This window comes from Pholis gunnellus (genome assembly GCF_910591455.1).
Source record: "Pholis gunnellus genome assembly, chromosome: 18".
Classification (NCBI taxonomy): Eukaryota; Metazoa; Chordata; class Actinopteri; order Perciformes; family Pholidae; genus Pholis; species Pholis gunnellus.
In genome coordinates, this window is record NC_136545.1 from 15,043,945 (window position 1) to 15,057,620 (window position 13,676).

Below are 13,676 nucleotides of genomic sequence, written 5' to 3' on the forward strand. Positions count from 1 at the left end.
ATTACTTTGGAGTTATGCAAGAAGCAAATTAGTTGTATCGTTGGTTTGGGAAATGAAAGCAGATACTACTGTAACTTAAACAGTAGTGGCTGTGGCTTTTCCAAGAAGAAATTGTTCAAACGGTGTGAGTGTGAGTGTGGATTTGTGTGTGTTTGAGAGTACAAATGCATTCGCACATGTCTGTTTACGTGACTGTGCATTAATGTGACTCATTTGTAACCTTTCACCATTGAATTGCAGGTCTGTTAACTGTGGTGGGAGCCCACAGAGAGACTGCTTTAGCCTTCTGATGATCACAATAAACCAGTGTGATATCTGTTTATCCTCGTACCAGCTTAGCTTTTTCTTGTTTTATACAACAAATTTCTGATCTGAACTATATTTGAGGAGATTTAAAGAACTTTTTTGTCATACGCACGTTTTCCAGACCAGAAATCTCATTATATTTCATTGTCAAATCAAGTTGCTATACAGGGTTTTATGACTGTACAACTTTTGTGCAGCAGTGAAGCGACTTCTACAGATGCCACAGCGTTGAAATGTTCTTCTGTGGACCAATAGGTCAAAGAGAGAAACACTGGACTTATTAAAGTGACTAGCATTGTTTCAACTCAGCCTTTCCTGTCAAACCAGTGTCTACACACAAACATTGGTAGTTAACGCCTGTTGTCTCAATCCGTTGTGTCCCACACACAGGCGACTTCCAAGAATGGCATTTTTCATCTCACACAGGTAATCATTGCTCCCCGTGGGGGCTGCTGCAGCTCAATCTCCCGTCAATCTCCCCCCGTTCCTCTCAGAACAGATCAACGGGCTTCTTGAATCTGAAACACAAACCTTCCCCGATTCTCCCCTGTCGTCGCCTCTATCCTTCTCTCCCTCTGTCTGACTGACTTGGCTTCAATCTGGTGGCAGTGGGTGTGTTGTTTTTCCTCGCTGGGTTCACAGGTTCTTCTCCTATGAAATGATACCAAAGGCCTGTCCATAAATAAAACCAAACACTGAGCCTTCTGCAATGGACACCTGTCGAAATCCGATTGGTAGAGAGGATTTTGTCGCCTAACAAGCCACAACAAACTAGAGCAAACATTGCATTGTGGTAGAAATTGCTCAAATATAATTGCACTCTGAGATTTTCAGACCACTTACAGGTGTTCATAAAGAAAGGCTAGAGTTTATTTCTGGAAGGGGCCGTCCATGAAATGAAAATCTTTGTCACTTTGTCACTCAAATAAACACAAAGTGCTGCTGGACCTTGTGGTGCATTAGGTAATTCGCCTCAACATTGTGTTTTTTCCTCTCTCTTCCCCTGCTGGGAATTTTGGTATTCCCCAGACACACACAAAAAGCTGTTACTCCTAAAACTATGCTGCTGAAGGTTACCTTCTTGTTTTTCTCCCCCCTCTAGACTAGAGATGATTTCCTGGGACAGGTTGATGTTCCTCTCAGTCATTTGCCGGTGAGTTATTTGCATCTGTGTGTGTGTGTGTGTGTGTGTGTGTGTGTGTGTGTGTGTGTGTGTGTGTGTGTGTGTGTGTGTGTGTGTGTGTGTGTGTGTGTGTGTGTGTGTGTGTGTGTGTGTGTGTGTGTGTGTGTGTGTGTGTGTGTGTGTGTGTGTGACCAGACTGAATACTCAGCTGTTTCTTATCTTCAATTTGGCTCTGCCTGATTAACCTCTGAAGGTCAGGCAAAGAGTGTGTGTGTGTGTGTCTTGAGTGTGAGAAAGTGCCAGCCTCACACAAGCAGCAGACTTGTTTTGATCAAACAGCCGACTCCTCCAAATGGAAAGCGGGCTGTCTCTGGAATATAAACAGAGGTGGCTGTCCTGAGGGCGGGCTACCATCAGAACTAAATGGAAAAAGCTACACTCGTCAAATTCGCACACTCGCCATGTACTCGCTCGGAAAATGTGGACTGTTGTGAGATGAAGGCCTTTGGAAAAACAATAGCATGCAGAGTTTTTACAGTTCAGGTTTGATGTGAGTGAACAGGACCCGAAACTCAAATAGACCTGCAAATCATTCTCACCTCTTGTACTTAGCTGAGGCTCTCTGAAGTTCTGTCTGAGTTGTGAACCTTAAAAGCATATCAGTAAAAGGTGTGGGGGTTAATTATTAATGTCCTGTTCGACTCCCATAGGTCCAGGAAATTAGCAGCAGATAAAAGCCTCAGCTGAGTCATGTTGAGAGATGAAGTCGGTGGGCTGGATACAGATTATTTGGTCCAGATTTCGCCTTTTAAATAAATAAACCGAGCATGAATAAGCTGCTAATGCTCGTTTGAATGGTGGGATCTGTGTTTTATGTGTGTTTTGACTTATTAGTTTCATGCATGACTGCATGTTGTGGGAAGTCTTATTCATAGTTCCGGGACATAACTTTAGTCATCACCTTTTTTCTTTACCAGCTTCTCCTCTTTCACTTTTCATTAATCCGGTCGGCCATCTTGACTCATTTTAAGAAATCTGGTAGCTGCATTAGCCTGATGGAAGCTTGAACTTACTTAAAACCTTGTTCATGCATCATATGACGGTGCTAGTTCATGTACCTGGCCCTGTTTTGCACTATTAACATATACAATGGAGTGCATGTGGCTTGAGGCTTTTAACAGCAATGTTATTTGGATGCATTATTTACAAAACTCGATATAAATTCTTAATGACCAAGATTTCACAGACAGCTTCACCACCATCTCTTTTTTCAATTATTATTTATTTTGCATTCAAGATCGTACATTTGATATGGAATCCGACTGATTCAGCGATACGTCGTAGCGCAGTATGTGGTGAGCAGCCAGCGTGGACCGGTTTAGGCCCAGTCAGAGAGTAGTGGGAGATTGCTGTGGATTACAAAAGACCTTTCTGCTGTTCAACATGTAACAGGAGAAGCTCACAGTTGCATAATGATCCCAGGATGGCTGGACAGAGGGTTGCAGCCGTGCTGTAAACTCATGACACTTGATATTTTGTCCAACATGTGTATTTGCATGCGTGTTCGATTGATTATTGTCAACAAACGCCTCCTTTTTTTAATTTGCAGACGGAGGACCCTGCTATGGAGCGGCCGTATACATTTAAAGACTTCCTGTTGCGGCCCAGAAGGTCAGTTTCTGCTAGATGTGACGAGTAAACAGTGAACCAGTAGCTTGGGAATAGCCAGCCCAGTAGCTTATATACCACTAAACGTCTTTGGTTAAATTGTGTCTGATTCCCCCCCATTATAAAACTTTAGTCATGGTTTGCAACAGTGCTACCGGTGACACGTCTCCAGGGAGCAGTAAGTTCATGTGACGGTCAGTTGAGCACTGAATGTGAAAGACCATCTGGTGCTAATAGTTTGGAACCCCCCCCCCGCCCGCATTTCTAAGCATTAGCCTACTAGGGGCTCTGAGGTTTGCAGGCCACCTGGTTTTTGATGTGCTGTTTTGACACAAGTCTGTTTTTGCTGATGGTATCCTTCTAGTCACAAGTCCAGGGTGAAGGGTTACCTGCGTCTGAAGATGGCCTATCTGCCCAAACAAGGAGGACCAGAGGAGGAGGCTGGGGAGATGAGGGAGGAGGCTGAGGTAAGGTCTTGGCTATTAATGTTGTTGGGAGTTCATTTGAACTTACTTAGGTTTTTATTGTTGACCGTCTTCATAACAACCTGAAGCCAAACCAGAATCTAGTTTTATTTCTTCCTTCCACACAAAGAAAACACACTTAAAGATGAAAGTGAGTGTCCTAATTTGAACCAATAGAAATGTGTGTTTTTTTACTCAGAGTTGGAGGACAAAGAATGGCTCCTCTTTTTATTCTTTTCTCTTAAGAATTTGGGCAGCATCTTGCTGCCAGAATTTGGTGAAAGTCTTTTCCAGGTCAGGGTATGGAAAAGCCATTTACACTACTGCCTGTTATTTGGAGAAATAGGAGCTTCTCTTTTACTTCATGTGTGCTCTTGTGTGTTCAAGTGTGGATTTCTCGTGGATTGCAAAGAGTGCTTGGGAGGTGCTACGCTTTTCAGACAGAAAGGCTTCAAATAAGCTGCCATTTAGCAGCAAAAGTATGGACATTGAAATGCCCAGTAAATGCTAACAAAAACATTTTTGAACCGCAACCCAGCAACAAGTTTTAACCAGCCGCAAGTGAATCGGACATCTTTAATGTATTTCCATGCTTGAATCCCCTCTTGAATTGGATGTTCATGTGTGTCAGACAAGCTGTCTGCTCACTGGGATATCTGTGACCTCGGGCTCACACTGCCTCATGTCAAACAATCTGAACTTTCTCTTTCAGGGTTGGGATGAGTCTGCGGACTCGGGCTCCCAGCGGCCCCAGCAGCTGCTTCCTCCTTTGCCTCCTGGCTGGGAAGAGAAGGTGGACAACCTGGGGCGCACCTACTATGTCAACCACAACAAACGCAATACACAGTGGAAACGGCCCTCCAACATGTACGCCTGATCGCTCTCCTTATGTTCTCAGTTTTCAAATCTATTTTTAAGTTAAATGTTAAATTCAGTGATACCACTGTTCTGAACCGTACCTTTTTAAAATGTACATTTTCTGTGAGTCCAATCCTCTCAGGACTCTTATTGTAATACCTCCTATTTATCAGTAGCATTACAGTGTTTAGGGCAGAGTTCTAGGTCTGTACATTTTCTTTTGTTGTTGCTGCACGACTCCTGCAGAGGTTTGAGTGCCGCTGCAAACAATGTACATGATCATTAATATCTCTACTCGTGTTTGTCATGAGTGGGGGGGCTTAGCCTCGGAGAGGAGAGGAGAAGAGAAGTAAAATAAAATGGATGTTGAACGTCGATACCACTTACAAACAGGCTCGATAGTTGATATTATTTTACTATTTGTAGAATTAGATTCCGGTGGTGGCTTTGTAGGATTGTTCCGACTCGTGTAAGCCAAGTATTTTCAATAACTCCCAAGTGTTGTCGCTTTCAAATATCAAAATACATTGAAATAGGAGAGATGTAATCATTTCCATTTCACAACATGTTTTTATAACATTCAGCTTCAAACCACATTTTTTGGCGTTTAGCCTTTTAAAAACAACATTTTCACTGCTGTCCCGCTTGCCGCACACTAAGAGAAAAACAGACGAGTTGTATTTTTTTTAGGGTGATGACGACAGCTTCATTTTAAATCCTCAATAGAAGCTTTGAATATAATGTAAAAAGAGAGAGCGATTCGGTACAGACATACTTATTTCTTAGCGCTCATTTTCACTTTCTTCTGTATGAAATTACTTCTTCTTCTTCTCCTTCAGGGATGTGATTTCGGAGACTGAGAGTGACAATCAACAGCGGCAGATCAATCAGGAAGCACACCGTGTTTTCCGTTCGAGGCGCCACATCAGTGAAGACCTAGAGAACGAGCACATGGAGCCCAGGGACATGGACAATGTGAGAGCGCAGAACACACACACACACACACACACACACACACACACACACACACACACACACACGCACACATATACATACGCACACTGAGCCACAGCTGTCTCAAGCGATAAGGTCATTGAATGTTGTTATTGTTTCACGGCTGCGTCTCGCTGTTACCCCCGTAGTCCTGGGAGCTCATCACAGAAGAGGATCCTAACGACAGCCTGGCCCAGTCCCAGCCCGGCCCTTCCTCCGCCTTGACACCACAACTACCGCCAACGACCGTCAACCAGGAGTTTTCTGAGGATTTAAATCTGAGGCTGTCGCTCACTGCCGACACCAACGGCGAAGTGCCAGGGCCCAGCTCTGCTCTGGTGAGACTGTAATTTGTAGTAGTCAAAACCTCAATCACTCCACATTTAAATGGCTCAATGCAGGACTTTTTGTTTCAGATATTCGAGTGACAGCTTATTTATTTATTTCCTAACAGAGCCAGCTATCAAACAGACTCCGATCCTCAAGTATGACGGATGGTGTCAGCGATCAGACGCAGGCTCCTCCTCTTATGGTACATATAACCTACATCTTCTTCTTTTGCTTCCTTGACTTCCTCCCTTTCCTCGGCATGTCTCAGTGCTGTGGGTGTGCCGCACATCAAATCACCTTCTTTGCTCCTCCTTGCGTTTTGAAATGTCCTCTTGGCACTCTGCTCGTACGTGCTTCCTCCTCACCTTTTCCTTCCTGCTCTCTATGCTTCTTTGATTTTACTGTTCCCTCTTTTCTTCTTGCCTCCGTAGGATTACCACACCTCTTCCTCTACCGCTACTACTCTTTGTGATTCACTCGCCGTTATGTTTGATGTGTTGTAGAAATGTTGGCGTTTACAGCTCTGCGCCAGCAGTATGACCATTCCAGTAGAAACCACTGGCCAGGCAGATTAAGGAGAGCACCACGTCAGATCAAACGTTCCCCAATAGAGTCCTGAGTCATAGCATCAGTGTGGATTCAGCTCGAACAAACTGTCTCAAGATCTGAGTCAGATCTTTGTCACACAGCTGAGTCACAGCAGTGAGCTTGCTATTGTCAATCCAATGAAAAGATCAGGTGATAACGTCATCCTTTTTCCTTTGAATGACAAGTCTCTAAGGACTGGAGAACAAGAGGCTCATTAGGAAGCCATCAAAGGGGAAATCTAATCAGCATGTATCAGTGCGAGGACTTGGGGAAGGTTCGCTACAGTTCCACAATTCTGAATGATATTAAATGTGTATGTAGGTGGATGGGTGCCGTTTGTACAGCCTCTTGGATAAAGGTAGCCTCCACTTGTAATACAGGTTAGCTTAAAGGATAAAGGTCATTATTTACTGTAGTAATACGGTAATTCACTGTTATAGAGTTGGTTGTAGAGCAGGCAATGATGCAACTGTAAATGCAAATCAGGTTCCCAGGACTTCCAGGTTATGTAGCTTAGAATAAGCAAAACCACATCCAGTGTCTGCTGGAGGAACTACACTGATATTGTCATCTTACTTAACTTTTGGATTGCTTGGATGAAACAACAATTCATTTTCTTTTTTCCTGCATTTGATCATTTTCTTACAGTTCATGTCTGAGATTCAAACTCTTTTTTTCTGAACTTTCTTTGAAGTTCAGCACAGTAATTAACTTTCACTGCTCTATGGTTTTCAGGATGCAGGACTGGTGTTTCTGTAGCTTAGACATCATTTTCCACTTGGGTTGAGATTAAAGACTGGCTGCAGATTATATTTATTGTTCAGGGAAAATATGTCTTTTTCTTTCTGTCTTAATATCAAAGGTTACTGAAAGCACACTGCTAAAAGTTCCCCTCACCCACATGTTGTGTAATCACGTCAACCAATCAAAACCTTCCTGCTACTGTCAACCTCACAGCGTGTATGCTTCAGTGGATGAATCTCTTCTGTCACTCCTTACCTCCTTTAAGAATTAATTCACTCCCTTTGTGCATTCAGTCTTCCCTCACTTAACCTTCACCACTGCCCCACACACCTTGCCCCATTATTTCCATTTAAAACCTAACCTAATGTGAACTAAAGACCATCTTCCCCTGTTGTCTACCACCAGCAGGGTTCCCAGACCAGAAGAACAAGAGCTCAAACAGTCTCAGGTGGTGAGGAGTCTATGGTAATATCTCAGTTAATAAACAGTTTAAACCCTATCAGTCATACGACTCGTAGTTCCCATACACCACGCGGGATGGGCTGTTTGTATCCCCTGACTAGTTCTGTGAAGCACTTGGATACAACCTTGCACTGGGGCAGAAGGCCACATAATGATTTTCAGTTATTTGTTATCCAAGAACGCATCACACAAAGTTTATTTTTTTTTCGTATAATATGAGACTTTTCCATGATACATAATGCATAAAAAACGAGAAGGGCACTCGGAGAGCGCAGACCTCCTCTTAAGGCCGATCCGCTCCAAAATTGAATTGGTTCTTCCTCGGCGCACGCTACACCCTCCCGCCGACTCTCGTGAAATCAGGCTCGTAGTTTTTCCATTATCCCACTGACAAACAAACAAACAAACCAGTGGAAAAACACAACCTCATTGGCGGAGATTAAGAACTTTGTGTGGACGTTCATTCAAATGTTCAACTTTGCTGGCAGGAAACGATCAGCTGATGAAGCCATCCACAGCCAAATGAATCCGTCTTTATTTAGTTACTGGTGATGTTATGACACGCTGAAGTGCTTATTTAGATCAGCTGTTGTCCCAAAGTTGCTGTATTTGTTGAATACAGTGGAACATTTGTGTGTGTGTGTGGGAGGAAGGAAGGAAGTGTGTCGTCTCCTGATGTGGCAACCTGGTAGTCACTATAAAGTAATGTCATCGATCAACCGTTGATAACAAGCCATAAAGCAGCATTATCGAATGTGTCCAATAGTAATGTTTGGATCAAAGTCTTTTAATATTACAGAGTCTGATCTGATACTTAAATGTTGATCAAATGTGTATCAGAGACATTGACACAACAGCTGTAAACCTCTTTATCTGACACACCATATTTTTAAAACATATTGGCATGATATGAATGAAAGCTTAACTACAGAATTTCAACATCATGACGCAATCCACTAGAGAGGAAGATGTATCACTCTGTTGGACTCTTGGGTTCGTAGACCGATACTCAAGTGCACGCACAGGACATTTTGATCAGCTGATACCGGCCCATTTAAATATGCACGGTTCAGCTCGGGCCGCCACCGTTACTTAATCCTAATGCTACAGATGGTTAATAGTTCACTCCGTAAAGTAGTAATGATCCACTACTTTTCCCCATGTGGTGTTTAGTTTAGTACGACTCTGTGTTTCATTGTTTTGTTTTTTGTAGGTGAAGGTTCACGTCAAACGCAGTCACTAACTTTTCCCGTTTTTTAAAGTTTAAAAATCTTCTCTTGTCACATGATGTTCCTGAAATGTTTCTGTCACTGTGCTGTGCAGCTGGAACGGCAAATGATTTTAAAAAGCACTCGATAGATGTGGAGAAAAAACAAAAGAAACTTTGATTTTAATATTTCTTTTTTCCTCCTCATGTCCTTGCGCATACCAGCCTGTACTGATTAGTTGTCTTTGCTTTGCTCTTTCTCTACACTCGGCCAGTCTCCCTCGGCGACTGCTTACGCCTTGACCACCCCTGGCCTGCCCCCTGGATGGGAGGAGAGGAAGGACGGCAAGGGAAGAACTTATTACGTCAACCATAACAGCCGCACCACTACGTGGACTAGGCCAATTGTGCAGGTACAGCAGGTCTGAAGGCTGAGCTGGACTCTATGCATGGGACTGGACCTTTCCTTGGCCACCCGTGTGTCGGACCTCTTCCTCTATTTCCCCCCCCCCCCCCTCCGTGTTTCTCCTCTGTGTAGCCATAAAGATTGACCGAAAGAATCCTTTTTCTGTCTTTCTCTCTGCCCGGTTTCCTCCTCTGTCCAGCTGTATTGAATGTCTTCCTCCTCTTGTCTAGCATTTTGTTTGATTCTCTGGATGAAGTGCAGCTCTGTCTTAGTCCCGCCTTTTCCAAACCCTGGCATGGAACTGCAACCACCACTTTTCCCTCCCTTTTCCCATTTCTACCCTGTTTTTCCACTTGTCTTCCCCCTGTCTCTCTGTCTGCAAATGTGGTCTGAGTTCAGGGAGAGACTGCTACATGGGACTGGGTGTACGCTTAATAATGCCTCTCCTCTTTGAAATTCACCCTTTTTTATTTCTGCTTTTATCCGAACACCGACGTTATAATATGTGTTCATCTGTTGTCTTTCATCGCGTGGTCTTCTCATTCTCTGATACTCATCTGTTTACGCTACCAAGTGATTTACGTAACAATATCACGGCATTGCTTTGTCGTTTGTACATAGTTGTGGCTCATTGTAAATGTATGTACCAGCCGCTTTGGGTTAGGGCTGTAAGTAACACTAACTTTTATTTTTCCAGTACATTATGTTACTGATCCCAGGCCTTTGTCCCCGTTTTCTATTCGGATGCATAATCTTAATCATTATATTTTAAACGGGCATAACTGTTTGTGTTCTCATTTCCCTGTGAGACAAGCAGACCTTTCCAGTGCACGCAAGCGTCTCCTTGAGAGCATGGATTACCAGAACAAGTTTTGTTATTTTGCAAACAGCGTCGCATACCTTATTCCTACCCCACTTAACCTCAAAAGTGCTATTCTCACTGACAGCTGACTGACGACGGAGCCAGCACCTCAACAGCAGGAGCAGCAGCAGCAGCAGCATCAGAATCAGGAGGAGCAGCCTCGGCCCTGGCACCCGCATCCACCCCCTCCTCCTCCAATGCCTCCAACAACCACCTCCATGAGCCCCAAGTCCGACGACCTCGTAGCCTCAGCTCCCCTACTGTCACCCTTTCCACCCCCATGGAGGTGAGAACGAGTCCCCTGTACCATCCCGCTCCTCCATATCACTTTCCTCTTCTCACACCCCAAAGACCCTCCAATCTTTACCCACACAATCCTTCATTTCCATCCCTTTCATAGATGACCTCATCCTCACCCATCAAGCCTTGTTTATAATATTACCCCGTTCTTTTGTCATCTCTCCTTCTTTCAGGTTGATTCTGTCTTCATGCTGCTTTTGTGTCTCTTCATCCCCTAACAATCCCATGGAAATGTTAATCTCATCATTTAACGGATCTTTTCTTCTCATCTCTCCGTTGAGGATGATTTCATTTCTTTTTTTTCCCCCCCGTCTTCAATGGGTAATGAGCCGATGACAGAGTGCTAAAACAGATCTCCGTTTAAACAATGAACAGTCACATGAAATGGTCAGAGCTTCACTGCCGCTTTGTCGTTCATGATGATGAGTTTGTTGTGAACAATATGCACTCTTGACGCAGTCAGCATTTCATTCTGCAGCACCGCGTGTTTTAAAGCAGTAACAGTAATCCAAGATGGTAGATTCAGTAGATTCAGCTGGATGAATAAATGATTTGAATTGATCACAGGTCCCAAATAATTGTTGTAATTTGCTAAAGCAAACCTGGGGATATCCAAATCAATGATATTGATCATGGAAACTAAATCCAGAGGCCAGTTTAGTAACACTTATTTTTTATGGCATGGCATCCTTTGTGAATATCTTTTTTAAAAAAAGAGCATTTAAGAAACCAATCCTGAGATCTGAACTTCCACAGTCAACACTCGCTAAATCCGAGACATCAGACAGTCGACATTAGGTGCTGCTGCTTTCATTTTGCTTTGCTTTGTCGGAGCTGCAGTGTCTGATTCTTCCAACAAAAATGTGCAGAAGATATACAACTACGTGTTCACGCCAACTTTAATCAATGAAAGTAAGCAATGGCACAAGCAGACATCGGTGGAGGGCTTCTACTGTGAAGCAGCTGCTCTACATTTGAAGTGTTTGGCTCAGCCTCATGTAGTGGGCGGGTTAAATATTTGCATTGTTTTGTAAAAGAGTGGAACAATGTTACCTTACCCTAAATAATCGCTGATCTTAAAGAATCTAAGTGGGAATGACCAGTAAATGATTCAAGGATAATTGTAATTATTCAACACAGGGCTGCACAACAAAACAAAAACAGTGGTGCATTCTTTTTAAATTTGCATCGGGAGAAATGTAAACAGCTGCAACAAAACACTTTTCCCGGCACACTGGGAAACATTGTCCATCAGATTTGACTATGTTTGAACACAAGGCATCGTTGATGTAAACACAGAGTCCGCCTCCTCTTGTCCCACCAGAGGACAAGGCTGGGTTTCTTACTTATTGGTCAGAGGGTTTAATAATCAGACAGCATGGGTGGTTAATGTGTTAGCCACACGACTCTACAGGGAATAACTGTAGAGCCACTTTTTGTTTTGGCTTGAGCGGGCAACGTTTGTTAAGGCTGTGACATTATATAAATAACTAACTTTGTCCTAAAACTCTCTAATGTTTGTAGTTTGATTTGGTTGGATGTATCATATTTCATGCTCTCATCATAATGTGTGTTTTGATGTGTGTTTCTGTTGGGAATGTTGTGTTGTTGTTATGTGGGTGAACATGCAATTGCAGCTTAAAAGCATGCTGACATTTCGAAAACGTGTGAAACTTTTGGTTTAATTACTTATTGCACATTTATCAACTAGGCTAATTGAATTTTAACTTAAAGTTTGAAGTATGCAGTGTAGCTATAAATAGACCACACAAACAGACTGTCTTGTTTTGACCTGCATTTAATGGCTTGACTCTGTGCTACTACCAAGGGAACGGACCTAAAGAAGGTTTAATTAAGTTGTGTGTCTGCGCTTTAACAAGGCCTCGTAGAGGTAAAAGGAAGTGAAGCACTCGATGTAGAAAGTGTTTATTACAACTTTCTGGAGGTGGGAGGTCTGAGGATTAATTAATGCGGTCGTTTCCCCTGCTAAAAATCAGAGGAGTTGATGATAATCACCGTCAAAGGACTGATGTGAAGTGGGAACACTCATTAACCTGAGCAGCTTGAGTCGATTTAAAGTTTCTTTAGTAAGTTTTAGGATGCTAGGGATGGTACGTCTTCTGTTGATAGGTGGTCTCTGGAAGAGTGGTATTACGTGACCATGGTCTCTATTTTTGACCAGAAATAGATTCATAAAGAGTTTTTATAGTTTAACAGTAAATGAGCATCAGTTCTTCAGTGATTTCTTTTATTTTCCAGGGTAACTAAAGGTGTGAAAATCTACACAAATATTGTTTTTGTAACATGAAGCCTCAGAAGCAATATCTGGGGAGAAAAAGCTGAGATCTGTAGAATTTTGATTTGACATTTAGACTGACAACTTGACAGGCCGACCCAGTACGCAGCGTGGGTGCTGATTTGCTCCCACCCTCTATACATGTTAATGGAAAAATGAAATTGTTTTTCTTTTTTATTCTTATTCAGTTTTCTAACAGAGCACCAAGGCAGACTGGTTTCCATCCTTTTTGTTGTCCGTTGTGTTACTACTTTAATGCTCCTCTTTTCAGTCCAATGGATGTGATAATCATTTTTTTTCATTTTGGTTCCAGGGAGCCAACAACATCCAGGTGCGGAGGGCTGTGAAGGACACGTTGTCCAACCCGCAGTCCCCCCAGCCGTCCCCCTACAGCTCCCCCAAGTCCCAACCTAAGACACAGCAGAGCTTCCTGCCCCCGGGCTGGGAGATGAGGATAGCCCCCAATGGACGGCCTTTCTTCATCGACCACAACAGCAGAGTCACCACCTGGGTGAGCTAAAGCTCTGTGGTAACAGGCTGCAGTCAAATTTGAATGACTGGAGGGTAACGCTTTATTTCAGAGGGCCGTAACTTCCTTCCAAGTTTCCAGGGAATGGGCCGTGTTATTTGGTGATAATTATAGGGAATGAAAGAGACAGTTTTCGGTTCCAGTGAACTGCTCAGCAGACAAGCATGTGTATATGAAGATTCCAATAACGAATTAATAATAAATGAGTATTTACATGGCTTTGAATTTCAAGGAAACTCAAAATCACCATCTGAAATAACTTTCTTACACCTTTGTCTCTATTTTCCCAACAATTAGTACCAATTTACATAGTTCTTACCATTAAAACCTGTTGGGACCCTGAAATAATGTGTACAAACAATTATAAATGATTAATTGTAAAACTATTATTGTACATTTATTTCACAGCTCTAGTTATTAAATACACACAAAACATCTTATAAATCTTGGGCAGTGGTTAGTGTTTATCTTTCAGGATGTTGTAGTGACATCTGGTGGTGTGAAAGTCAACATGACACTTAACTTCAGTCCTTATTACTG

General features: G+C 42.8%; 1 protein-coding gene across 6 annotated transcripts in view; it reads left to right on the forward strand.

The window, feature by feature from the left end:
• Positions 1-13,676, forward strand: part of nedd4l (NEDD4 like E3 ubiquitin protein ligase) — a 39,149-nt gene that overhangs the window by 15,593 nt on the left and 9,880 nt on the right. For 2 of the 6 annotated variants that reach the window (XM_079178935.1, XM_079178930.1), the window contains 11 exons: positions 1,409-1,459; positions 3,039-3,100; positions 3,462-3,564; positions 4,274-4,428; positions 5,259-5,394; positions 5,562-5,750; positions 5,867-5,944; positions 7,480-7,539; positions 9,019-9,156; positions 10,097-10,297; positions 12,921-13,118. In XM_079178935.1, coding sequence (XP_079035061.1) covers positions 1,409-1,459; positions 3,039-3,100; positions 3,462-3,564; positions 4,274-4,428; positions 5,259-5,394; positions 5,562-5,750; positions 5,867-5,944; positions 7,480-7,539; positions 9,019-9,156; positions 10,097-10,297; positions 12,921-13,118 — 1,371 coding nt within the window. Of the gene's footprint in view, positions 1-696; positions 733-1,408; positions 1,460-3,038; positions 3,101-3,461; positions 3,565-4,273; positions 4,429-5,258; positions 5,395-5,561; positions 5,751-5,866; positions 5,945-7,479; positions 7,540-9,018; positions 9,157-10,096; positions 10,298-12,920; positions 13,119-13,676 lie in introns of all 6 variants that reach the window. The other 4 variants (XM_079178934.1, XM_079178931.1, XM_079178932.1 and 1 more) reach the window with 4 other exon arrangements.